Source organism: Schistocerca serialis, chromosome 9, assembly GCF_023864345.2.
Source record: "Schistocerca serialis cubense isolate TAMUIC-IGC-003099 chromosome 9, iqSchSeri2.2, whole genome shotgun sequence".
Lineage (NCBI taxonomy): Eukaryota > Metazoa > Arthropoda > Insecta > Orthoptera > Acrididae > Schistocerca > Schistocerca serialis.
This window is the reverse complement of record NC_064646.1, coordinates 208,101,793-208,129,572: the sequence shown is the minus strand read 5'-3', so window position 1 is coordinate 208,129,572 and position 27,780 is coordinate 208,101,793. Positions and strand designations below refer to the sequence as shown.

The 27,780-nt window shown below is 41.8% G+C and overlaps 1 protein-coding gene across 1 annotated transcript; it reads left to right on the top strand.

Annotated features, from left to right (window-relative positions):
* The first annotated feature begins 209 nt into the window (after positions 1–209).
* On the top strand, positions 210–26,310 carry LOC126419778 (odorant receptor Or2-like). The gene is made up of 5 exons (XM_050086955.1): positions 210–1,031; positions 10,492–10,591; positions 16,199–16,300; positions 16,645–16,800; positions 26,083–26,310. Exons 1-5 carry the CDS (start codon positions 214–216, stop codon positions 26,137–26,139), a joined length of 1,233 nt encoding a protein of 410 aa, XP_049942912.1. The 5' UTR covers positions 210–213; the 3' UTR covers positions 26,140–26,310.
* Positions 26,311–27,780: the final 1,470 nt, after the last annotated feature.

The window sequence follows — 27,780 nt, the reverse complement described above, 5'->3', positions numbered from 1 at the left end:
TTTGTGCCAGCTGTAGGTACATATAAAAGGCTGCTTTCAGCGTTAAGTATCGGTCCGGGGCGACTGGGCTGCTTAATCTTCTAGGAGTTCTTGTCTGTATACATTAACTTATTGTAACCTGGTGGATTTCGAACTCAGTATTTGCTATTCTAAGTGTGTAGCGGGCCGATAGGCATCGAGCGTTGGGTGATTCGTGTTACTACGAAGGCAGACATGAAACAAATAAGGCCAGAGAACATGGAAAGAACTGTAGCTTGGACCGAGAGCGGTGAGTCCGTTCTCAGATTTAACATCCGCCATCTGTGGTTCTTCGGTATGTGGCCCCTTTATGAATCGCGGATGTTCCACATTTACACTGCCTACGGCTTCTCTCTGGGCGTCTGGAACGTAGTGGAAGGTGCACTGGCTGCGTACTTCACGTGGGGAGATATGGAGCAAACGACGCTGGTGCTCATGGCCATTTCCACCAACTGCAACGGTCTCGTTAAAATGGGCTTCTTCCTGTGGGACAGGCGCCTGTACTACTCTCTGGTGCGACGGGTGGACGCGTTGATGTCGCTACAGAGCGAGTTCTGCTGCCGGGAATCTGTCCTCTGGAACATCCTGCGCGGCTCGGAGAGGCGCGCTTTTCGCCTCACGCTGGGCATGTTGCTCTTCATGTTCTCGCAGTGCTTCATATGGTTCCCCATGCCGCTGGTTGCTCATACTGAAGAGCGGCGCTTGCCCTTCGCTCAACACGTGTGGGACAACAACACTGGAAACTACGAACTCTCGTACTTCGCCCAGTGCGCTGCAGGTTTGTGGATGACACAGATCAGCTTCGGCATGGACTGTCTCTTCGCATCGGTCATGATTCTGTTGGCCGCGCAGTTAGAGATCGTCGCAGAACGTATTATGGGGATCAGAGTCGAAGCCAGCACGCCGATAAAGGAAAAAGCCGAGGGCTACAAACAGAGTTCAACGGCGAAACACGCAGATACAATGTACAGAGATATCCGCCTCTGCATCGAGAGTCACCAAAAAGTTCTCAGGTACGTAATGGCAGCTCGTAGTACTTTGCATCGTGGAAACATGTATATTACTCTAGTTGACGCTATCAAGAGTACTGCAAGCTACATTTTTATCATTGTTGGGATGTAGGATGAGCATAACTTATGTATGTTTCGCTTCGGTTAGAACATTACCCTATCTCCCCCCCCCCCCCTGCCGCCCCCTCCCCCACCCAGTGCATAGATTTTGATGATAATAAACGAGACATTATTCACTGTAGCATGCAGTCACCTATAAACTGAGCGTTTACATGTGTATATGATTATTTAAAATGGTTCAAATGGCTCTAAGCACTACGGGGCTTAACATCTGAGGTTATCAGTCCCCTAGACTTATAACTACTTAAACCTAACGACATCACACACATCCATGCCCAAGGCAGGATTTGAACCCGAGACCGTAGCAACATCGCGGTTCCGGACTGAAACGATTAGAAACGCTCGGTCACAGCGGCCGGCTATGATTATTTATTTTGGGTCTAGACAAAGGTGTACAACATTAGCGTGTGTACACACACACATACACCCACACACACACCCACACACACACACACACAAACACAAACACACACACACACACACACACACACACACACACACACCACTTGTGACTAAACTCTATGTTCCGAATCCGGTGATACAGATAAAGATATTTCATTTCCAAAAAGCGTGGTATGCTGATGACTTGTTGCAAGTATAAAGTGCAGTAAAATGAAAATGAGACAGATGGAATTAACGTTTGTAAACTGTTTATTATTTCAAAAATAATGACCATAACTGTTAGTACATCTATCGCAATGGGAGACAAGACGGTCAGTGCCTTCATGGAAAAATGTTTGCCGTTGTCTAAGGAACCATGACTGCGTTATGACAAAACTTCCGCAGAGTAATCGAAACAACCTTGGCAACATGTAGTCGAGCATTAGCCTGTAACAAAATGATGCTGTCTGTCAACATTTCTTGGCGTTTCGACTTGATGGCACGCTAATCAAGTTAAACACCCTCCAAAGAGTCCTAATGTCTCCTCATGCTATTAATATATCATGGAACCCCTGAAGAAAGACATCCGTTTGCATCGGACAAGAAGGTCACGCCTGGGTACAGTCATGGTCTGGTAGGAGAATGCAAACATTTTTCCATGACGGCATTGACAGTCTTGCCTCACAATGGGATAAATGAATTAACAGTTATGCCGATTACTTTATTATGGAGCCCCTGAAGAAAGACATCCGTTTGCATCGGACAAGAAGGTCACGCCTGGGCACAGTCATGGTCTGGTAGGAGAATGCAAACATTTTTCCATGACGGCATTGACAGTCTTGCCTCACAATGGGATAAATGAATTAACAGTTATGCCGATTACTTTTCAAAAAATAAACAGTGTACTTACTTTTTTTCATTTCCTTGTTTTCATTCGAATGCCCCATATAAGACGTTTCATGAATGATGTACTAATTTTATTAACAGATGCTTCAGTGTGAAAAGCACCATACATTAATGGTCTAGTAGCTAGCATTACTGAATTCTAGCGTAGAAGTCCCGGTTTCGATTCCTCATGACTACTTCGGGGTTTTTTGTAGTGCAAAGAGACGAAATGAAAAAAACTTCTGAACGGAATAAGCAGCGAATTAACACACAAGACGCTGAAGTGGGGTCAAATCTAAAGGCGTGCACCAGTCAGAAGCAAAATGACATTCTACGTACGACATTTCAGTATTTTTACAGCTCACAGAAATTTTGCACGTAGCTTACCCAGAATGTTTCTACAGCCGAGAGACTTCAAAACAAGTAGCCGGGGTCGAATAGATTACTGATTTGAACGGGTACTCACGACTGGACATGAATTGTCTATTTTCTACAGAAACAAACATGGAAATACTATGTTATCTCCCCAGACTTGTGTGCAGGATGAAAGACAGAAAATATGAGTGTTGAGCGTTGTTATCACAGTATTTACATGGTAACAAATGAAACGTTTACCAGAAAAGAGTAAATTACTGTGGCTTTCACACATCAGACAGGTTTTTACTCCTCTTTAAACGGCTTCCCATTCAAACAACTAACCCCCAAGCAGTGTCTTCACACGAATCTGCGTGTGACATTTAAAGCGAATGAAGAAGACAGACAGTGGTGTACGGGCCGGTATACTTCGGGGTGATTAGGGCTGGACAAGAAGTTGGTATGGTTTAAAGTATGGGGAAGGAAATCAGCTGTGTCCCTTCAAATGAACTGTCCCGAGATTTGCCTGGGGGACTTAGGAAACTCATGAAAAACATAAGTAAGGAAGATCGGTCGCTCATTGAGTGGAAATCGTTATGTTCGGCTACTTGGAGACAATTTGCTGCCGTTCGTGTACCTCAAGTTCCCAAAAACGACGCAATTTTTAAGGACGACAATGCTCCATGTCACCGGGCCACAATTGTTCTATACAGGTCTGAAGAATGTTCTGGACAATTCGAGTGGTTCATTTGGCCGCCCAGATTGCTCGACGTGAATCCCATCGAACATTAATGAGGCGTAATCGAAGTCACATCGTGCACAAAATCCTCACCGCAAACTCTTTCGCAATTACGAAGGGCTTTGCAGGCAGCATGGCTCACTAGTTCTGCTAGTAGCTTAAAAGGAGTTGTGGAGTCCATATCACCTCGAGTTGCTGCACTGTCTTGGGTAAATGGAGGTCCAACATGATATTAAAAGGTATCCCATGACTTTTGCCCCTCACTGTATGTCAGTTCCGAATTCCAGAAAGACACCCCCGCCCCCTCTTGATGCACAACGGAATAACAACAGCATTTCATAATTTTTCTGCGGAATAAAAATGCCCATTCTGATTTCCTGGTTTCTCATTCACACTTCAGAGCTACCCTAGTACACTAGGAAGAACACAGTCACGGTACATTGTAGATGTTTTCATCTATATTTGGTCCCAAACGCATCATTCGAAACAAGGAAAATACGTTTGATGTGTTAGAATAGAGGATAAAAGTGTGAAATTTTACGGTAAAAATCATATGCTCTCCAGAATTGGGATACTTCTCAATATCTAAGGGTTCAATAGAGCAAAATACGCACTCACAGAACTACGAATTCTGCTTACTAGTTGGTATGTTGCACAATAATGTGGCAAACGAAAGAGACGTTTATCGCCGGCGCAGTCGTAGGCCGCTAAAACTCGATTCTACCGGGCGAGTTCAGAATAGTTTCGGAAAGAGTCCCTCTTTCCTTTAGTTGTTTATTGGGTCTCAGCTACGTTTTACCAAATCAAACGTAAAATTGTAGGTATCAAACACATTTTGTTCACTTCACATATGTCAATTGACTATAAAAAATGAAAATCTTAAAAGTAATTCAATAAACATATTAACGTGAAACAATGTGAAATTTTATACGCAAACAAAGTGTTATCGATGATATCAAACTCGAATAAGCTTTTTTATCCTTTGTTCCTCCATTACGAGGGATATTAATGTGATATTTCTGTTGATGTCCAGTTTGGTTTTTTCAGTCATTCTGACATCCAATTTCAACCAATCCTCGTGGAGGTACGAATAAATTATCTTCTTAGTTTTATTTCGTAATTTGTTGGATATCCAGGATTTAATCGTATTTGCATCAAAAATGTCGCACCACATTCATGTTAATAACATAAAAAGGTTTACTTTGGATATGCATTTGAAAAATGTTTACCGTAAGGAACCGAAGTTCAAAATGATTCGCCGGCCGCGGTGGTCTCGCGGTTCTAGGCGCGCAGTCCGGAACCGTGCGACTGCTACGGTCGCAGCTTCGAATCCTGCCTCGGGCATGGATGTGTGTGATGTCCTTAGGTTAGTTAGGTTTAAGTAGTTCTAAGTTCTAGGGGACTGATAACCACAGCAGTTGAGTCCCATAGTGCTCAGAGCCATTTGAACCATTTTTTTTTTCAAAATGGTTCAAATGGTTCTGAGCACTATGTGGCTTAACTTCTGAGGTCATCGGTCCCCTAGAACATAGAACTACTTGAACCTAACTAACCTAAGGACATCACACCCATCCATGCGACCGTAGCAGTCGCGCGGTTCCGGACTGTAGCGCTTAGAACCGCTCGGCCACACCAGCCGGTGAACCGAAGTACTGAACCTTAGAAATAGATAACTATTAATCTTTTGACGTATAATAAGTTTCATGTATATCTTGTCATTTTAGTTCTTGGGGGAACGAAACGTTTTCAAACTAACGGAACAATTAATACAAAAACTAGGACGTTTCCAACCTCGTCCATTATTGGAAAAAAATTTTACGGACCCCCATGAAGGCTAGTGTTTATTTAAATCTTTTTACGGTATTACTGGTAACCAAGTGGTGTGAAATCTTAGATAACTGAGTACACATATGTGCTTTAATGTTGCAAACAATTCTTGAACAGAACATTGAATTACGGTATCCAACAATCGACTCGGCACTAGGCGCTAGCAATGCTGAAAAAGCAAGATGAACCTTATAGTAAATACCAAAACTAGTGATCAACTCTGGTGGTTTTCAGTGCTTTTCTGAATACGCTCAAAATAACTGAAAAACATTGTTCGTCCTAAGACTTGCAAAATATATCTGAGGACTAATGATAGTCACGTTTTAAACTTAGGCGTTTAAAAAACCTGTCTCATATTCGTACAAGAGACAGTGTTGGTCAAAATTAGAAGAAAAGTTCCTATAATTAAATTTCCGGAAACTATACCTGTTGAGGTGTGGACCGTTTTAGTTGACGTGTTTAATGAATTGTATGGGATAGGAATCACGTGGGGTGGCGTAGTAAATTACTATAATAAACAAGTGCCGGAGCAAACATGGCGGTGAGGCATCAGGATCGCTTCAGTATCAGTGTGTGGACAGCAATTATCGGTGACAGGACCATACACTTTACTAGATTAACAGGTGACTTGTATCACAGATTTTAGCATGTTGAATTACCAGTGCTATCGGAGAAAGTTACTCTCGCAGAAATATAACGACTGTGATTTATGCACAGTGTGACGCCACCCAATATTCTACGGAGCATGTGAAATTACCTCACCACAACGTTTCATCGGCGGTGGATTGATCCAGGGGATCCGGTAGCATGGTCTTCACGTTCACCGGACCTGAATCCGTGCAATATTTGTCTATGGAGACATTTAAAGGCATCAGTGTATGTCCAAACCGTTGACCACACTCATATGTTACATGAGTGTGTGAAGCCAGTGCATATGGAGCGTTCCGAATGGAATAAGGTGTATTTGAAAGCGTGCGTGATTCACTGAGAAGAAGGGCTGAGACATCTGCCAGGATACGAGGTAACAACATGCTGCAATACCTATTGTGCCTACTTTTACGTAACACTACTCGAACGTCATAATGGCCCATATCTCACTAGGTAATGGTATTCCGACATATCATTATAGGAATTTTTCTTGTAGTTTTGACCAATATTACATACTGTAGACATACGTGCTACTTTTTTTCAAAACAACCTGTTTAGTCTCGGCATAAATTTCATTCCAATGCAAATTTGTTGGTAGTCTTTGCGTTCTCTTTGAGGCTCGCGAAAAACACATCATAGTGCAGTCATAAGCTGTTAACCTAAAGTTTTCGTACATTTATTTATTTGCAACATGATCGATTACAATATTAGTAATACAGGTTGGGGCAAATAAAAGTGTCCTGGAGAATTGAGTTTCAGGGTACAAAGAAACAGCGCAGGAGATGAAATACTGTACTAATTTCATTAATTTGACGTTGAAAGTAGCCAGCATTCATCTCTTGATACTTTTGACCCCTGGTCAGCAAGTTACTGAAGGCGGATCGATCGTACTTCTGGAATTGCTGCTGTCTCACCCTAATGTTCTGCCGCAGTTCTTGAAGGCTATGCAGGTAGTTGCGATACACCTTTGAATTAAGCGCTCCCCACCCAAAGTAATCGCACACTGGCAGATCATATGACATGGGTAGCCAGCTAGGGCCACGATCAGATCGACCTATGTTAACAACTCTGTCAGGCGTGAAGATTGTGTAAATGTGTTCCAAGGATCGGCTGTATGTATGTGCAGTTGTTCCAACCTGTTGGAAGTAATTTTAGGTCTTTTCCTCTTCCTAGGCGTGGTTATATGCAGACATTCAAGTCCAACAGTGCCAACTCTTACGGGTATTTTTTATTTACTCCACCCTGTACTACATGTACAATTTGTGGTGTGTCTGTGTGTGTGTGTGTGTGTGTGTGTGTGTGTGTGTGTGTGTGTGAAGTGTGGTACAATGTTTGTATTGCATAATGATGATGATGATTATAAGAGGGTGATACTTCGTGCCGGTACACAGCCTACTTCTCGCGAATAGTATCAATAGGGCTGCCAAGCTTAACGTCCTCATCCGACGGACGGATCATCATCAACAGTGTCACATGCCCTCACTTCATGAGGCACCGCTGAGAGGTTTGGTATTTAAACCAGGACATTGGTGCAAACTCTAGTCGTCAGGAATATTGCGCCACCACCACTCCTTCCCTTGCCAGCCAGCTATTGGCAGTCAAAATTTCTCCAGTGCCAGCATTGGAACCGGCTTATCCCCGAGTAGAGTGCCACCACACAAACGTGTGTTAGAGAACTCGTCCACGAAGACGGGTTAGTTTTTACATGGACCGATTGTTTACTTGCCGACTGCAGAATTCTGCAGGTATAACTCGGAATAACTTGAATAGTTCACTTCGTTCATGAAATACTGGATCTTATCAGATATTTCAGAAGATAAATATTGGATAAAGGGAAAATCACCTACCCCGTCGAAAGTAGACAGAGATACGTCTTGTTGCACAAACTGTTGCAGGGGGAACTTCGTGTACCACTTTCTCTTACCATCTTGTGTTTCATTCGTGATTAATGATTCGGAAGAATAACTGTAGGTTGTCTGATTTTACAGTAGTGTTTACTTTGTGACTTGCTTGTAATGTATGATTGTACCGTACGCTCTCAGAATTTTAACAGTAAACATCTCCGTATTTACAAATCCTGTAGCCTAACGTCTGCCGCTGATGCCGCGCTTTCTTACTGAATCTGTGGCGAATTACACAACCCCTCTTTGGCTATTATCTTTCTTATAGACCAATCCTACCAGGTGAGGGTCTCAAACTGACGATGCATACTCAAGAAACAGTGAAATATAAGTTTTGTAAGTTATATCTGTCGGAGTGGAACTGCCTTTCCTTAAGACGTTCTCAATGCATTTCAGTCTGTCATCTGTCCTCCATGCAGCTACTTTTATGCGGTCATTAAACATGATACCGCTTAAGGCGTGCCCTCCAAAATTTTTAAAATTGGTGAATGGTTTCCGTGATTGATCGTCGGGGCGACTAAGAGTCTACTTATTCCCAATTCGTTACACCTGTTTATGTTGATTGTTAACTATAGTAACTGCACCCAGTACCCTTTCGCTTTCAACCGAAAAATTGTGATTCTGAGTTAATGATTTACCACTAAGACTACATATTTTCTTGGTTCATTCATGCCTATTCCCATGACACTTTGAAGATATGCTTCAAGTCCACTGTTACGAAGTTCTAAGCAACTTCCGGTTGTGAAACATGACTACAAAATACGAAGTCTCTGCAATGTCGTATTGTCTGGTAATGTATCTTGGACTGTCTGAGTGTGTATTGTCGTTGCTGTATCGTTTGCGCTCTTTAGTTTATCGTTCTTCTTCTCTCCCTGGCCTTTAACCCATAACGTCACAGGTACGGTATGTTAATTTTTGGATGTACCAGTATTAGTTGTTGATAGTGCTCGGATGCTGCTCCCGTCGTAAATGTAATCTGGGATGTTGTCCATGTATGTGAAGGCGCACACTGATAAATTTCGTCCCATTTAGAAAACTAGCAGTTTTTGTGGAGTGGGAATAAAGCCATTTTAAGTCATTGTCGTGGGGAAAATAAACTTTTTGACGGTCTGGGCAGACGTTTGTGCAACAGATCGACTATAACTGTCACCTACGACAGTTCATACATGGATGCAAGGATTTGTTAGTAGGAATATCTGGATAATTTCAACTGTTGCTACGTTCCGACGATCTTTCTGGAGGCTACCGAAATGTAGTAGCTCCTGTAACGTTCCAAAGTCGCTCTACGAAAAATCAGTTTGATTTGAAAATCGTCCCCTCAGTGTAACTGGATCTCACGGTTGTTTGGTCTTGGTGTTTTGTAGGTTTCCCTATTGCAGCCAGGTGCTAGACGACATCATACAACTGGTTCACATGAGCTCAGCGACATTACTGCTGTGATCGTTTTAACCTTCCATTGATAGTTAGCTTCTTATAAGAAATAATGTTTCTGGTCGCTTGTGTCTTCATTATCCCTGTGATCGTAGTTTCCAAGATTCGGAATAAAGGGGTTTTTCGAATATCTGCGATTCTTGTGTAGTTGTGTGGTGAGATGAGAGCCTCAGAGAATATCTTAATACGGATATTGTTACTGATATCAATTTGCAAGAGCGTGGCACATTGCTATGACAGGCAGAACTTCGTTGTGTTTGATGAGCAAATGATGCACAGATGTTCCACATGCGTATAACTAGACTGGAACCGCGTATGTCATTGGCAGTCTAATGGGAGCTATGTACATGCCTATGTACGGTGCCATCCTATTTTGTGCGCTTCGAACTTAGCTGTTTTAGTTTCTCCAGTGCTATTCACGATGTGTTGTGAGTAGTTTCGCCGAAATCAGACTGCTCCAGTTAGTCAAAGTGGAAGGCCTTTCTTGGTGGGCGGATTGTGGTCATGTATGTTTATGACTGTGCAGCTGTTTTGGTCTGAATGGGAACAGAAATGTCTCGGACTTGTCGGCATTTGCTCCAAGTTACTTTCCCAGACGACGCTCGACTGTTCTGGTGCTGTTTCTAGTCTTTGAGTTTATGTTTTACTGTTGGGACTCTTGAGCCATGATAGCAGTGTCGCCGGCATAGATGGTTATGACTGTTCTGTGTAGAATATATATTTTACAGAGGGCAGCTGAACAAACATGCTTAGCTACCGTACCGACGTCACTATCCGTGCACGACTCACGGCCAGTCCCAAACTTTCATATGTGGTCAACCATGCGTCTACGACACATTCTGATACATCCACTATGTTTTATTGCCGTGCAGGTCAGATGTTGTACTCGAAAGTCACGTGCTCGGTATCGGCAGATAAATGCGATATTGCAGTGCCTATGTTAACCTGACTGCGATGCAAAGTTTGTTTGGATAAGCATGCATGCCCAAAGAACTTTGGATCGTAATCAGAATAACACAGGCACTGCAACATAGTACATATCACAGACACTTCTCTTGTTGTAACTTCAATGATGTTATGTATTGTCTGTTTGTGTTCTCATAAACATGTTCACTAAATCCACAAATAACTGGTACCATTTCGCTTAACACTATAAAAACCGCTACTTTTCTTTCAGCTTCGTGGCCCATTTGCAGGACACGATGAGCCCCATCGCTATGACGCAGTTTACTTTCGCCGTTCTTGTCATATGTTTTGGATTATTTCAGGCAACATATGTAAGTAGTTTATTTACCATAGTAATTGAAAGAATGATGCTTGTTAGTATATCAGTGTGTTAGAGAGAACAGTGCATGAATACATCAACGGACCTGGTAGCGAGAGACACTCTAGATCTGGTCTATCGTTGGATATGAATCAACGATAAAGCATGTAAAACAGTTTTGTTGATTAGTCTCTCACAAAAATTCTTTGTGACGGACGACTGAAGCGTATTGACCTAAATATTGTTCCTGCTTTCAACCTAAACGATGGTAAAACAGTGCGAGAGGTTGCGGCTTCGAATCAACGTGCATATTTCATTCCGTTTTCTCCTGGTCAGTTAAAACATTTTAATGAATTCGAAGCTGCCTTTATGCAGTACTTAGGATATAATAATAAAATAATAACAATAATTAATACAAGGAGGCGTAGAGAAACGGGAAATTTCGGAACTTAAATGTTTTCAGCGCTGTAATGTCTGCAGTTGTTTGAATCCGATGCGTACTTATTATAAACAGTCCGCCCGGTTGGCCGTGCGGTCCAACACACAGCTTTCCGGGCGGGAAGGAGCGCCGGTCCCCGGAACGAATCCGCCAGGCGGATTCGTGTCGAGGTCTGGTGAGCCGGCCAGTCTGTGGATGGTTTTTAGGCGGTTTTCCATCTGCCTCGGATAATGCGGACTGGTTCCCCTTATTCCGCCTCAGCTACACTATGTCGGCGATTGCTGCGCAAACAAGTGCTCCATCTACGCGTACACCACCATTACTCCACCACGCAAATATAGGGGTTACACTCGTCTGGTGTGAGACGTTCGCTAGGGGATCCACTGGGCGCCGAACCGCACAACCACCTTGGGTTCAGTGTGGGGCGGCGGAGGGGTGAAGTGGACTGCGGTAGTCGTCGTGGGGTTTTGGACCACCGCGGCTGCGGCGGGGACGGAGCCTCTCCGTCGTTTCTAGGTCCCCGGTTAATATAACATAACATATTATAAACAGCTTGTCATTTAGTAATCACGCAACACAGGTGTGGTGCACAGGGTGCTATCGCTATAAAAACGTTTCATAAGCGGGGTGATAGTAGAGTGCTGCGCAAAGGGTATTTCGACAACATTACCAGGCAGGACGTCTTGGACGTATCCCATCTGCTCGCGCGATTACTGGTGCGTAATTTAGAAGATACAGGTTAACCCTCCATAAAAAATGCTTCTAGCTGGTCTCCGAACGGTGCTACCCCAGAGATATCTCAGTTGTTGGAGTCGGCGCTCCTTTCAACAACATTCATCTGAGCTAGAGATGGGACGACGAAGTGCACAGAGAATATTTCACGCATTAATATTTCGACGCTATAAGTTACATAACGCAGAAAATAAATCCCGAGACTTGTTTTTCATAGGGAATTTAGCTAACGAGTGTTAGCTAAATCCATTGTGGACGGCAATTTCTTTAACAACATATGACTATCAAACGAAGCCCACTTCCACCTTAACGATACGCTAAGAAGCACACTTCCGTTATTGGGCACAGGAAAGTTCTTGTGATTTTCAGGAGCGTTGCAATAGCATGAACATTCTTCCATTACAACCTACACACCATACGGCGCACAGTCATACTCTTATAGACGTAATCGCAACGAAACAGACTGACAAAGTAAGAGATGTTGGTCAAACATCGGCCCCTGGCCTCTCAGCACATGATGTAATATTCCTGGCCTACTCTGTGCAGCCCCCAAGGATCAAATCGCGTTACATAACTTGTAGGAACATGAAACGTATTGACCTTGACGCTCTAACAGCCGATTGCTCAGAAATCTCATGGCATCAAATAATCAGAAAATCCACAATCGACGGCAAAATTAATGAACTTGGTGATAAACTCACTGCCCTCTATGACAAACATGCACCTGTGCGCACAATCCGTGTAAGAAAATCTCCTGCTCCATAGCTGACAGCTGAATTACGTCAAATGATGACTAATAGGGATGCTGCCCACAGGTGTTTCAAGGCAGATCCGAAACCCGAGCGTTTCGAAGAATATAGAAAGCTACGGAACAGAGTGAAACAATGCATTCGCAATGCTAAAATCAGGCACGCTCGCTCCCTTGTATGCAGCGATCTGACGCCCACGACTCTATGGAAGAATCTCCGTAGCTTGGGGGTCGGAAAGGCAAAATCGGAAACTACTTTTCATGTCTCAGCTAACGAATTAAATGAATTCTTCTCTGCACCTCTGAATACCAGCACAGCTGATAATTACCGTCCACAAGAATCCCCAAACAGGATAACTAACAACGATACCTTCCATCTAAAACATGTAACAACAAATACGGCAAGAAAAGCAATAATGAGAATCTCTTCTGATGCAATAGGCAACGACAGTATCGGTATAACCATGATTAAGAGTGTTCAATCCGGTTTCCGTAAACATCACAGCACAAACACTGCTCTAATTAAAGTAACTGATGACCTGAAATATGCCATCGACAATCGATAGGCAACAATATTGACGCTACTGGACTTCAGCAAAGCTTTTGACACTGTTAACTTTGACATATTGCTCAGAAAAATGCAACAGCTTAATTTCTCTGATAGTGCAATGAGATGGTTTCAAAGCTACTTAAAAGACAGACAGCAATGTGTTGTCTGCGTAAATGAAAAATCTTCCTGGAAACATGTTTCCTCGGGAGTGCCACAAGGATCAGTCTTAGGACCACTTTTGTTTTCTTTATATGTCAACGATATTTCGTCGGTTCTGTCCTCTTGTAAATATCATTTCTATGCCGACGACCTCCAGCTCTACCTAAGCGTCAGACCTGAAGATGTAAACACTGCCATCGCTCAGATGAATGATGATCTGTCTTCAGTAGTGAGATGGGCGAAAAACTTGGGGCTTAAACTAAATGCAAAAAAGACGCAAGTAATCTTAATAGCCCATCAGAAATTAATAAGTTCAGATTTCCGCGAACGGCTACCTCCTATACTGCTCGACGGTACTCCAATACCATATCAGAAAACAGTGAAGAACTTGGGTGTAACTTTGGATGAGCATCTCAACTGGGCGGAGAATACAGTCGCAGTGTGCCGAAAGACGTCTGCTTGTCTCTATGCTCTCAAAAAGTTTCGGAACATATTTCCACAGGACTTGAAACGCCAGCTCGTGCAAGCACTCGTTCTACCGAACCTCCACTATTGTGATGTGATTCAACAAGGCATGAGTAGTGAAAACAAAAGACGGCTAGAGCTAACCATGAATGCCTGTGTGGGTTACACCTGCAACATTCGCCGATATGATCATGTTAGTGCTTCATACTCCGAGCTAGGGTGGCTGCGGCCGGACAAATTGCGTGACTACCACACTCTATGTCTACTCCACCGACTCCTCATCGCGCAAGCACCCCAGTACCTTGCTTCAGAGATTAAAAACCTGTCATGTCATCATAATCGAAACACGAGGTCACTCTTATTTGGTATCCTAACTGTGCCCACTCACAAAACAAAAACTTTTGCAAACTCCTTCTCAGTTGCCGCTGTCCGCCTCTGGAACAAACTGCCCCTTATCTTGCGCAAAATTCGATCTCCTGCTGCTTTTAAGAAGAAGTTGAAGCATTTCCTACTATCATCCTCACAAAGTTCTCCACAAAATTAATGTACAAGGACAATCCCCTCATCTGTCAAATAGCAAAGCTAGCGTCTCCTATCTTGCTCCTGAGATGCCTTCCTCTTCATCTTTCTCTATTAGCCACGCAATCTTCTTTCCCTTTATATTTCCTTAATTATGTTTCATCATGTCTCTATTCTTCTCCTCCCTTCACCATGAGTCTCCCTCACACTCCCTGCTGCCGGCACTCCTATCTAAAATCTGTCTCTTCAATAATGTCTAATTATAACAGTACTTGTGACCTAAGAATATAAACTCTATATGTATGTATTTTTCCAGGTGTACCTTTCAAATTGTTTATTTCACTTTTTGTACTAGATGTAGTTTAACATGCCTACTAAAACATATGAATGTAAAATAAGTAGAATGCCTGGTTAGATGTAAGAGAGGGCCTGATGGCCCTAATCTTGCCAGGTTAAATAAATCAATAAATAAAATAAAATAAATAAATTTCATAGCTCTAAGCTTACGCTATGGTATTCTATATTATTTCATGGTGTCACTGGTCCGTACTTTTCGAACGTGAAAATGACATTTCAACAACACTAACATCTTCTCGGTATGTTGATATGCTAGGATAGTTTCTAAAAACCCCTACTACATGATCCAAACATCGAAAATATTTAATTTCAGTACGATGGAGCCACGTCACATAATGCTCGACAGTCGGTGGAAGGCGTTCGCCAATCCTTTGGAATTGGTCTACGTGACCCACTGTATTAGTTTGTGTCATTTCATCCTTTGGAGACATCTTAATAATAATGTGCACTGCAGAACCTGCAGCTATCCGTTAACTGAAACAGAAGACTGAAGACGAATTCACAGCCATTTCTACACCGAACATTGCGGAGTTTCCGTAACGGGCTATTACAGTGTAAACGCCTGAAGGGAGTACATCTGACCGATGTCATCTTTAAGAAATAAAGAGACAGTTCGTGATAATTCTGTAATGAAAATTTCAAATTTCCTGAATGAGATTTTCCCTCTGCAGCGGAGTGTGCGCTGATATGACACTTCCTGGCAGATTAAAACTGGTTTCATATCAGCGCACACTCCGCTGCAGATTGAAAATCTCATTCTGGAAACATCCCCCAGGCTGTGGCTAAGCCATGTCTCCGCAATATCCTTTCTTTCAGGAGTGCTAGTTCTGCAAGGTTCGCAGGAGAGCTTCTGCAAAGTTTGGAAGGTAGGAGACGAGGTACTGGCAGAAGTAAAGCTGTGAGTACCGGGCGTGAGTCGTGCTTCGGTAGCTCAGATGCTACCACTTGCCCGCGAAAGGCAAAGGTCCCGAGTTCGAGTCTCGGTCGGGCACACAGTTTTAATCTGCCAGGAAGTTTCAAATTTCCTGTTTCTCTGAACCACCCTGTACTAGAATGAATAGTGAAATGAAGGGGTGGTAAATAATCGTAATACCCATCGCTTGATATTACCGTTCAGGTAATGTTTTCAGGAACTTTGTCTCCAAAAATAGCCGAGTACTAAACATAAAATTATTTTGTAAAAGAAGCAGGTGGCGGCGTGGAAACTGCAGTATAACTCAACTTTTGTTGAAAGGCAAGTTTTAATAGCATTAATAGTATCAATCAGCGAAATTGACCCACACCTGCATTACGTAAATCTACTGTCATCTTGCGCCACTTTTTGTGATATAAGCAATTTTTATGTATCTGATAACTGACATAATCTACTTCTTTGTAAGATTTACGATTAACAGTGTCTTTTTAAAAGTCAGAACGCATTTGTGAGCTGTGGACGTATATATAGTGAATAGCTTTGTCATACCTAACATATTTCCCCTCCGGGATTCACAAACTTTTTCCCTTTCGATGTGTTCGTTCATGTATTCTCCAGTAAGTAACGGTTTAATTTTGAATTCGGCTTTTAGTCTGTCTATCCTACGACGACTGTAATCTGAGGTAATGAATTCAAATTATTTCCCTGTTCACAAATCTCGTCGGTGTCTTTTTGCAGAGCGAGGACTTCAGCGCAGTGCTGAAATGTGCGTCTTTTCTCCCAATTCCTTGCGGGCAAGTTTATCTCTATTGTTGGGCAGCAAACAACGTAACCATGCAGGTGAGTGAAAGTACAAACAAGACTGATGAGACAAATTTATTTCTGCATGGCGTTTTCTTATTCTTGCTAATGGCTCAACTTTATTTCGCTTTTCGTAATGCATGGAATATATTTCTCGCAAATGTCCTGTCTGACTGAAATTGGCTTATCTCTTTTACAATAAGATTTCATGGCATTGGACACGAACAGTGAACCTTATTATATGCATTTAATGGTGGAAGCTTTGCACTACAAACAGTCGAATATTTTGTTGTTGCATACACAATCAATTTCTGTTGTTGCCTGCACCATGAAGAATATAAGTTCACGCTAATAGCTACATGTATCTGTATTCGTCTCTATAGGCAGAAGCTGTAATGATGGCAGCTTACAGCTGTTCGTGGGTGGAGGCGAGTGGACGTTTCAAACGCGTCCTGAGGATCCTCATCAGTCGCGCCCAGAAACCATTGGTCCTCACCGCTGGGCATCTCTATCCCATTGATAGAGAAGCTTTTCTTTCGGTACGTTCGTAATATTCCTAGTAGTATCCTTGAATATGTATTAGCTATTTAGGGTGACATTTCGTATAAAGCAGCGATGTCCTCATCATTTCTAAAAATGGTTCAAATGGTTCTGAGCACTATGGGACTTAACATCTGAGGTCATCAGTCCCCTAGAACTTAGAACTACTTAAACCTAACTAACCTAAGGACACCACACACATCCATGCCCAAGGCAGGATTCGAACCTGCGACCCTAGCAGTCGCGTGGTTCTGAACTGAAGCGACTAGAACCGCTCGGCTACAGCGGCCGGCCTCATTATATTATGTTTCCTACATTAAGAGCCAGCTGCCATTCATCACAGCAAATAGAAATTTTGTCTAGGTCATTTAGTATCAACCTACAGTCACTTATCTTCCACACCTTCCTGTACTCTGCAGCATCATGAGCGAACAGCTGCAGATTGCTGTCCACTTTGTCTGCCACATCATTTATGTATATAAGAAATAGCAACGGTCCAATCACACTAGCCTGGGGCACTTCTTATGTTACCCTTGTCTCCGATGAACATTCGCCGTCGAGGACAACATACTGGGTTCTACTACTTAAGAAGTCTTCGAGCCAGTCACATATCTCGGAGCCCATTCCATATGTACTTACCATTATTGACAGTCTTCAGTGGGGTACAGAGTCGAATATTTTCGGAAATCTAGAAATATGGAATCTGACCGTTGCTTTTCATCTGTAGTTTGCAGTATATCATGTAAGAAAAATCAAGCTGGATTACGTGCGAGCTATGCTTTCTAAAGCCATGCTGATTCGTCAACATGACCTTCTCGGTCTCTAGGAAATTTATTATATTCGAATTCAGAGTATGCTCTAGAATTCTGCAGCAGTCCGACGTTAAGGTAAATGATCTGTAATTCTGCGGATCCGTTCTTTTAGCCCTCTTACGTATAGGTTCCAGCTGCACCTTTTTTCAGTCGCTTGGCTCAGTGCACTGATCGAGAGATTCGCGATAAAGGGCTGACGAAGAGGGGTCGATGACGTAGAGTACTCTTTGTAGACCCGAACTGTGATTCTATCCAGACCTAGGACTTACTTATTTTCAACTCTTTCAGTTGTGTCCCTACGCCAGGGATTCTGATAACTATGTCATCCACATGGGAATCTGTGCGACGGTCAAACGACGGTAGGTTTTTACGATACTCCTGCGTGAACGATTTCTGAGACGTAGAATTTAAAATGCCGGAATTCCGTTTGCTATCTTCTTCCGCCAAACCAGACTGGTCACCGAGTGACTGGATGAAAGTCGTAGACCCGATTAGAGGTTTTACTTCAGACCAGAATTTTTTCGGTTTCTCCGCCAGACCTTTAGCCAAGGTGCAAATGGTTCAAATGGCTCTGAGCACTATGGGACTCAACATCTGAGGTCATCAGTCCCCTAGAATTTAGAACTACTTAAACCTAACTAACCTGAGGACACTACACACATCCATGCCCGAGGCAGGATTGGAACCTGCGACCGTTGCGGTCGCGCGGTTCCAGACTGAAGCGCCTAGAACCGCTCGGCCACATCGGCCGGCGACTTTAGCCAAGGTACGACGGTGACAGCTGTTGTATGCTTCGCTCATAGATCTTTTCACAGGCGCACGAATCTCTACTAACCTTTTCCCGTTGTCATTTGCGCGTCTTTCTTTTGAAACAAGACTGCAACAGCCTTGGCTTTCTCAGAATTTTCCGAATTTCTTTATTAAACCACGGCGGGTCTTTCCTCCTTAATCCACTCACCAGAAACGAGTACATACTTGTCCAGAGCACGATTTACAATCTGTTTAAACTTCGCCCACTTCAATGGCTATCCCTCCTCGTACGGCGCCAAACCTGTATTTCCGATAAACATTGCAAATATCTCAGAGCTTTTTATTTCGGGCTATAGCCAGTTCTCAATCTCAGGAATAAAATGAGGTTGAGAGCTTCCCTGGAGGGCAGGAAATTCAGGAATTTTGTAACAAATTTTTCGATAGTTTACTGACAAATTTTTTACAATCGAACTCTCGTTACACAGAGCGCTGTCAGATTTCCCTATTTGCGTATCAACTGACGAGTGTCCATGAGAGTACCTGAGACTGTCGCTCATCCTAAAAAAAACACCATGTGCACCCCACAATTACTCTGCTACCCTAGTAGCTGCTTCCTTTGTGTAGTGCGCCCCTGAACTATCAGGGGGAGTCCTACAAATCCCGAACCGATAACGCAGGTGCAGAAATTAACAGATAAGGCCATCACATAAACGACGAAGCCTTTGGTTGAGACCCTTCCTCAGCTGCAAACCAAATGGCCTCTATGAACTGTGGGACTGATGCTGCCAACTACGACCTATGCTTCCACTCCGCGAGCGAGGCCAGAAGTCTTTCAACATCTCCGCCAGTCGCCTGTTAGAACTGAGAATGGCGTCAGTTAAATACTGATAAAAACAAATTAGTATCGCAAACGTACGATGGCTGCAGTGCAACGGCAGGAAAAATCGAGATGTCCATTCTACTGCGAAACGTGTATATCCTCACGTTCTGTTTATGCACTGCTACGCACATCTGCTGAATCTCCTCTACAAATGCAAAAAAATGACGCATGTAAAAATTTTTGTGGCATATCTACCAGGATTTCCCCTTTTTTTTGTTGTTCCAGTAAAAGAAATGAACCTTTGAGGGAAATCGGATTTAAAATACAAAGCCCGCGTGAAACAACGTAGAAGTTTCATTCATGCGTTGTACAAACCATTATTCATATACAGATATGAGAGCAGCATTTAATGATGTGATAAACAGTGAAAGTTGGGATGTTATTCCTTTCATCAAGCAATTGGGCTAAATAGCATACTGGATGACCAAATTCTTCTTTTTCTATTGCAGCTGCGCAGTTCGATTTTCCAACATACAAGTATCTTGGTTGACGACTTGCAAGTAAAACTGTGGTAATTAGATGCTGTAAGCTCGAAATTGAAAACTGTATTAAGGCTGTTGAAAGAGTAAGGTGTGAGGAAATTTTTCTGAAACGGATAGTGGAAGATAAAGCCCTGTAAATTCACTAGGAGTGTCTGATATTAATTATAACGAAACAGAGGCAAATATGCACAAATTGAAAGGATAGCATTCTTAATAATTGATACAGTAGTAGTAAACTTGAAAACTAGATTCCGGGACTTTCATGAAACAGATTTTACAGAACTTTTAATTCAGAAAAATTCATCTGGTTTTAGTAGGCCAAACAATTTCCCCATACGTGATTTAGACTAACTACTTTAAATACATCGTTTCTTTGACGGTGAGAAACTGGAAGGACTTGCATATACTTACAGCAGTATGGATAAACTTCTAAAGCCTGAGGAGCTCCTAAAATCCATTATAAACAATAGATTTAAAAAGTTCTATGAATGTGTGAAATTACAGTCGTTGGTTGTTGCTGTTCAAGAAGCCACTGCGTGTTGCGAAAGAAGCATGAGTACATTAAAACGCTTTAAAACGTAGCTTCGCAACACGATGACATATGAACTTCGCGATTTTGGCTACAGAGAAGGGAACTGTGAAATCGTCAACCAAATTGCTGGACTTCGTCTCTGTGTTATCGCTGATAGAACTAATTTGTAAAAATTATTTAAGGGTGAGTTACTATGTGCTATATTTCTACTATTTCTACTGTTTAATATTTTTATGTTTTATGTATAACAATTCCTGTATTACTTTAAATTTTATTAGAAAAATGTAACTAAATTATTTTTGCAGTGTTCCTATTTCAAATTTTTTTTAAATTCTTTTTCGAAATTCGTAATTCTCAGCCTATGCTAAAAAGAATTCCACGCTTCGCTACTGCCGAATCCTCTCGAATACCAACAAGGGGCCTGCTTTCTTACTGTCCGATTCGACTAACTGATCACCATCAACAGTGTTACAGACAGGATACATTGCTGAGAGGTTTGATATTTAATCCAGGACATTAGTGGGAAGTCTGGTGATCAGGAACTCAACACCGCCACGTCTCCTCCTCTCCGAGTCAAGTGCCTTTGCATAAGCGTGCGTTGGCTAACTGCGCTAGCGAAGCGGGAAGAAAACGTCAACCCAACGACTAACAATGTGCAACGTCAATGGGCAATTATCTTGAACAAAGCTGAGTAACTTCCTCCGTGGTTCAGCAACCGTGGTAGACAACTGCTGTGTAAGAAAAGTGACCTTCATTACAGATCAAAAGAAACCAAAACTACTTAATGAACAAAAGCTGAAAAATCGCAAAATCGAGTAAGTAGAGCAATGTGAGAAACTCTTAATGGGGCTGAAAGGAACATGCCCTATACCCATCTGTAAATTTGTGAGTGTATCGGAATCAGGAGTCCAGCCAGTCGTAGATCATAATGGCAACAAAACGAAGGATGGCAAAGGAATGGCCGAAAAACAGAATTCAGGTAGGTGCAAAGTGTATATCACTGACGTCAATATCTTGTACGAGGGTCACTCCAAAAGAAATGTACAGTATTTTTTTTAAATCCATCTTTTATTCTACATGTTTGAAAGTTTTACAGTGTGAAGATACATCCTTTAGGAACAATATTTTCATTTCTCCACATAACTCCATCCCTCTGAACTGCCTTACGCCATCTTGGAACCAGCGCCTGTATACCCGCACGTTACAATTCTGGACCAAACTGTTGGAGCCACTGTTTGGCAGCGTGCACAAGAGAGTCATCATCTTCAAACCTTCTTCCACAAAGAGAATCTTGCAGTTTCCCAAAGAGAAGATAGTCACATGGAGCCAGGTCAGGACTGTAAAGCGGGTGTTTCGGTGTTGTTCATCTGAGTTTTGTGATCGCTTCCATAGTTTTCTGACTGACATATGGCCACGTATTGTCGTGCAACAGCAAAACATCCTGCTTTTGTCGATATGGTAGAACACGACTCAGTCGAGCTTGCAGTTTCTTCAGTGTCGTCACATACGCATCAGAATTTATGGTGATTCCACTTGGCATGATGTCCACAAGCAAGAGTCCTTCGGAATCGGAAACACTGTAGCCATAACTTTTCCAGCAAAAGGTGTGGTTTTGAATTTTTTTTGCTTGGGTGAATTTGCATGATGCCATTCCTTTGATTGCCTCTTCGTCTCTGGTAAAAAATGATGAATCCATGTTTCATCACCTGTCACAATTCTTCCAGGAAATTCATCTCCACCATTCTCGTACTGCATACCGTTTTTCTTGTTTCTTTGTGAGCCACGGCCAACATCCTGGGAACCCACATGGCACAAACCTTTTTGACGCCAACACTTTCAGTATTCTGCAAACACTTCCTTCCCCTATCCCAACGTATCGTGACAATTCGTTCACTGTGATGCGTCCGTCAGCAATCACCAATTGGTAAACTTTCTGAACATTGTCTGGAGTATGTGCAATACGAGGCCTGCCACTGCGAGGACAATCCTCGAATTTGCCATGCCCGCTTTCATCACGAGCGCTGCTTGCCCACCGACTTATGATGAACTTCAAGTGTAGCAGCCATCTTGAAGACATGCTGTGACGGCGTTACTCACGGCAACAGGTTGAACTAAGTTTGAAAACAAGCGGGAAGGATGTATCCACACATTGTATAACTTTCACACATGCAGAATGAAAACTGTTGTTTTACAAAAATAGTTTGCATTTCTTTTGGAGTGACCCTCGTAGAATAGTGGAAGAAATTTCTTATTTAAACATCATGACCTGTGTGAAGACAAAATAAACTCAGATCCCTCTGTTCGTCCATGACATTCTGATGGCACTAAAGAGTCGTTTCCTTGATGTATGGAAGGCGTCCTAAAAAATTTCGCCCTGTCATCCAATGTAAAAATATGAGCTTAGGAATCTGAAAATTTCCAAGAAAATATGTGTTAGCAAGACGTATTTACCGAGGTCAAATTATAAGTTTTTGAACTTCCTTTGGATGTACGCCAAGGAAGCATTAGGCTATGCCATCATTACGATTTACAATGTTACACATGGTTCCACTATATTTGATGTGTACGAATAGTACTTTTCTTTCCGATGATATTTCCAATGAGAACCTTCCAGCTGCTTTCAAGTTTAGTCACTGAGCTAGTCACTCACTGTCTGCCAATAATGATAATGTGATACTGGATTCGCTAAGATAGCAAAAGCAAGTACCCTAAGGCAGTTTTGGAGAGTTCAGTATGTGTGCGTCACAGCACGTCTGCGACAAAAGGCTTCCCGCGCCCGGGTTCCCGGGTTCGATTCCCGGCGGCGTCAGGGATTTTCTCTGCCTCGTGATGACTGGGTGTTGTGTGATGTCCTTAGGTTAGTTAGGTTTAAGTAGTTCTAAGTTCTAGGGGACTGATGACCGTGGATGTTAAGTCCCATAGTGCTCAGAGCCATTTGAACCATTTTTGCGACAAAAGTTATGCGTGAAGGTATACTGATCCAATCGCCGAGAATGAAAAAGCAAAAAGCTGCTCTAAACACCGTGAATACAAATTGATTATTGGTCAGACAATTCATTGCCCAATTTTTTGGTAAAAAGTGAATACTCACATTGGAAACTCCAATCATATCCAACTATTTCCACGAAAACAATGTAACTTTCAGTCAAGACATAGAACGATAAGTGTATCGGTTTGAGATAGGAAATATTCGATCCGAAAACAGAATAGAAATTTCAGCGGAAATGAGATAATTTCAGAAACCTGTTTCAGAGGCCATGACCTGCGCATATAGCTTAGTGTATGTTTCCGAGAAGAAAGTCTGTCAGACGATAGTGTCATATCTAAACATTGTTCAAACTTCACCTTTTTGACATTGTAGTATGTCCATAATTAGAGTTACAGATTCACTTCATAACAATTTCGTCTACTTGTACTGTTTTTCTTTCCATTAGTAATTTAAAAGGATTGTATCTGTTTTCCGTTAACATGAAGTGTAATTATGATGTATTACCAGTTCCACTAGCCCAGTATTTACTCATATAAATTTGTTCTAATCTTCATACGAACTACAGATGTAATGTGGTGTGGCCTATATAGTACGCTAATAAAACAAAGATAGAAACTCCGGTGTTGTTCAGTGACACAGTTAGTGAGATTTCTTGGCAAGACATCGACTTTAGTCTCGACAAGTGTCGCGTAGAGAGGACATTTTATAGATATAAGTAAAACAGTGTTTATCAGAAAGAGGAAATTGATCTGCACAAAAAAACAAAAAACAAAAATGGTTCAAATGGCTCTGAGCACTGTGGGACTTAACATCTGTGGTCATCAGTCCCATAGATATTAGAACTACTTAAACCTAACTAACTTAAGGACACCACACACATCCATGCCCGAGGCAGGATTCGAACCTGCGACCGTAGCGGCCAGGCGGTTCCAGATTGAAGCGCCTAGAACCGCACGGCCACACCAGCCGGCTTGATCTGCACACTTGGCTAAAATAAAGAAACAAGTCCTAATCCTTTTTTACATGTGTAGTGCTACGCAGACTATATAAACTAGTACATAACCTTGGTCGGAACCGGGAGTTTGTTAATATTTTAAATTTGTTTTTGGCTCAATCGATATTATATCCCTCCCCCTCCCCCCTTTCCCCCTGTGTCCACTGTCGTCAACATTCAGTAGGAAAGCACTGTTAATGTTTCGTTGTCCTTTCTTGCGTTGATATGCAGCTGATTGAATGTGATATCTTTGAAGATGCTCTACGATGTGCAAGTCTCGGAACACAACGCTGTGCCGACGAGATTATCGTTACTTTAAATTACTGTAAAAACCATTCTTGACATTCCAGGAGCTTAGAAATCCACTTACCAAATTATCTGTAGTATTGGAAGACTCGGTCTGGAAGGAGTAAAAATACCATGTAGGATATCTGATTATTTGTGTAATTATTATTTAACTCACTAAGGAAGGCATACTTCAAGGGCATTCGCTAAGCTGACCTCAACTATTTGACCACGTGAAGATCTTATCGGACACGAAAACGCAGATTTTGAAAGATACATATTGGTTCTTTGTAATAAATACCTACCAAGTCACATATCCTCACCATGCATGTCAAACTGCGTCAACCTAACGTACACGCTCTCGTCCATATTGGTGCGCTACTATCGACGTAAAGTCCTGTACGTCAATCACTTATGTGATCTTGCATTTCGCTTCAGAGTTTTCTCTGCAGATTCACACTGTCTAACCTTTACAGTCGATTTCCCGTTGTAAACTAATTTCAGTTTTATCCTATAAAAAATTCCAGATCTCTGACATGGAAACCAGGCGTGATCGGACTCTAAACATAACTTTAACCTGTTTCACAGAAGGCTGTCTCTATTACCTTTGGCAGAGAAGTCTGTGCCTACTATTTACAAATTTAAATTTTACATAGAAGTTTTACAAAACTGGCACTTTGACTCATGTTTATCGGTTTGTGTGTAATAATAAATGTTTCCAAAATTTTTCTAGACTACATCATTGTAAAACCTGCTTCATATGTATACTAAGCTTGAAAATAAGGCGCACAATTTTAAGTTTTTTCGGTTTTCCATTTAGTAGCCTCACAGCACTTATGCGAGAGATGTTACCGTCATTTCTGTGATCTCCATCAATTATTTCCTAATCACTTATGTTGCCTGCCGTGCTCTGACGTTCACTGTTATTACAGGTGCATGTAGTCACTCAGCATGGACAAATATCATAAAAGTAAACGTATGTACTAATATGTAAGCACTAAGAAGAAATTAAATGTCGATCTAGTATCGCCTATAAAATATCTTAAAGATTTACGTTTGTATTATTTCCAATTCAGTATTATTCTATATACTTGCAGTAAGCAAGCATATTTGTTTTCAAATTGAATGGGAAAACGTAGCTGCTGTGGATGAGATTGTGTAGCACTTATAAAGAGACAATAGACACAAGCACTGGTGTCAAACACTGCCTCACAAACTTGTCAGATTTGTCTGTGATGACTTTCCCAGTGGTGAGACAACAGTGCAGCCGTTGGTGTCTCAGGACCAATATCTACATTCGGCGATTAGGGAAATATTCCTAAGACTTAGTCAGGTTAATAAAAATGTAAAACAATTACTGAAATTATATAGCTCTGTTTGATTTATGTAAATAATAATTCTATTCCAAAAACTTTAGTTGGATGTAGGTTATAATTAATAACTTCATAAATCTGCGTTTAGCTGATTGCCAGTTTAATTACATTTAAGTTTCAGAGAGCTGTTTTATAGTGTGTAATATTACTGGTATATTGAAATATTATTTCCTTTCCGTTTCAGCTGGTGAATGCCTCTTATTCATACTACGCACTACTCAGTCAAATGAATAACCGCTAGATGCGAAATATGCCTCACTACGTCAACGATGAGTCTCTAGCAGTGATATTCCTCATGAGTTGGAATTGGTTTCGCTACCGTAATGTACAACGATAAACGTTTAAGTACTTGCCATTGTAAATATCATGAAGCTGTTCCACTAACTGTATATGAAAATAATTGCAGATGAAGTCTTAGCACAGTAGTGCTCATAAATGCAACAATAGGAAGGAGATTTATCCCTACTCTTAAAGTGCTAGTTTGCTCTGTCACTACAAAGTATAAAATAAGAAAGTAATTTATCACATGCCTAATGAATTTAATTTGCATATAGATAATCAGTACATTTTTAAGTAATCTAGTGTGACCTATTCTTGAAAGTGCTTGCTGCTCCATGGGTGAACATTCGTGTAGGTAATACGTTTATGTGTGTTTTTCTAATGTGAAGGAATGCTGAAATCAGTTGTACGCTGATATGTGTTAACAGATCGTTTTCCACTATAGGGCGTTTCTCTAGCCCAACTGTATGTTGAAATTTTAAAATAAACTGTTGTAAATACTTGAGTGTCCATTAATTTTCTCTGTGATGTTTTGAAATGTAGATCATGTATAAATTCAACCTGAATCACTTAAGACGGTAGATATTCTCTTGTTTTTAAATGCAATCGTCACACCAGCATATCATTCAAGGGCCAAGAAGTAAGATAAATGGTTTCAGTAGCATTGTTTCCTTTCTAATTATTGGCTTTCCTAAATTGGGGAGAGACCACTCACAAAAACAACGGATGCGTCCAATCATTAACTGCAGCTTTCGTTCTTCGTAAAATTATTTATTTTCTGCTGTAGAGATTGGTACTCCTGTCTGTAAATTGTGTCAAGTTCCATGTATTTAAGATTATAAATTGAAAGTCGTTTTGCGTTTCCTTAGTTTCATAACGGTATATATTCCATTATACGTTTCGTTAATTAGTATTCTGTGATACCGTTTAAGAAGACTGATGTGTTGAGCATGTTCATATAAGGACTGATATAAGAAGGAGAGCGAAGTACTCTTTGGATACAAATTGACAAACACGTAGTCGATGTACAGGCGCCCCAATACAAGATGTCCACCAAAAATACAAACAGCCATCAGTGACTTGACTCAATGCTACAATATAACCGCTATTTGACCAAAAATCCACGCATCACAGTTAAAAATGAGTAAAGAAAGCAAAGATCAGCTTGAACGGATGTCATGTGACGTCCACCCAGACCAAATGCAACGAGCAACACCGAACAAAATAACGGGAAAAAAATCCATCTGAGCCACCGAGGGCACAGAGGACAGTGCAACTGCAGGGATTTATCCCTTGCAAGCTCCCCGTGAGACCCACATTCCCAACTTAATGTCCACACACTACATTCGTAGTGCACCAGCCCACTAATTACTCAAGGCAGACAGTACGAGCGGGTCCCGTAAGAGTTCGGGCAATGCGTGTACATCTGCAAAGGAAAAGAAGGTCAATTTCCGGCAAGCCTTAACTATATATGATGATAGTATTCGGACAAGTCAGAAAGAACTGGTACCATCTTCATATGTAGTTAAGTCTAAGCGGCCATTGACCTTCTTCTTCTGCGCGGATGCACTCGCATTGCCCGAACTCTTACGGGACTCGGTCA

What these genes read in the sequence shown, in the direction of transcription:
- LOC126419778 (XM_050086955.1), top strand. Translation starts at nt 214, where the DNA reads ATGAAACAAATAAGGCCAGAGAACATGGAAAGAACTGTAGCTTGGACC. An exon ending in CAAACAACGTAACCATGCAG is followed by an intron (nt 16,301 to 16,644) that starts GTGAGTGAAAGT and finishes TCGTCTCTATAG; the next exon opens with GCAGAAGCTGTAATGATGGC. An exon ending in ATAGAGAAGCTTTTCTTTCG is followed by an intron (nt 16,801 to 26,082) that starts GTACGTTCGTAA and finishes TTTCCGTTTCAG; the next exon opens with CTGGTGAATGCCTCTTATTC.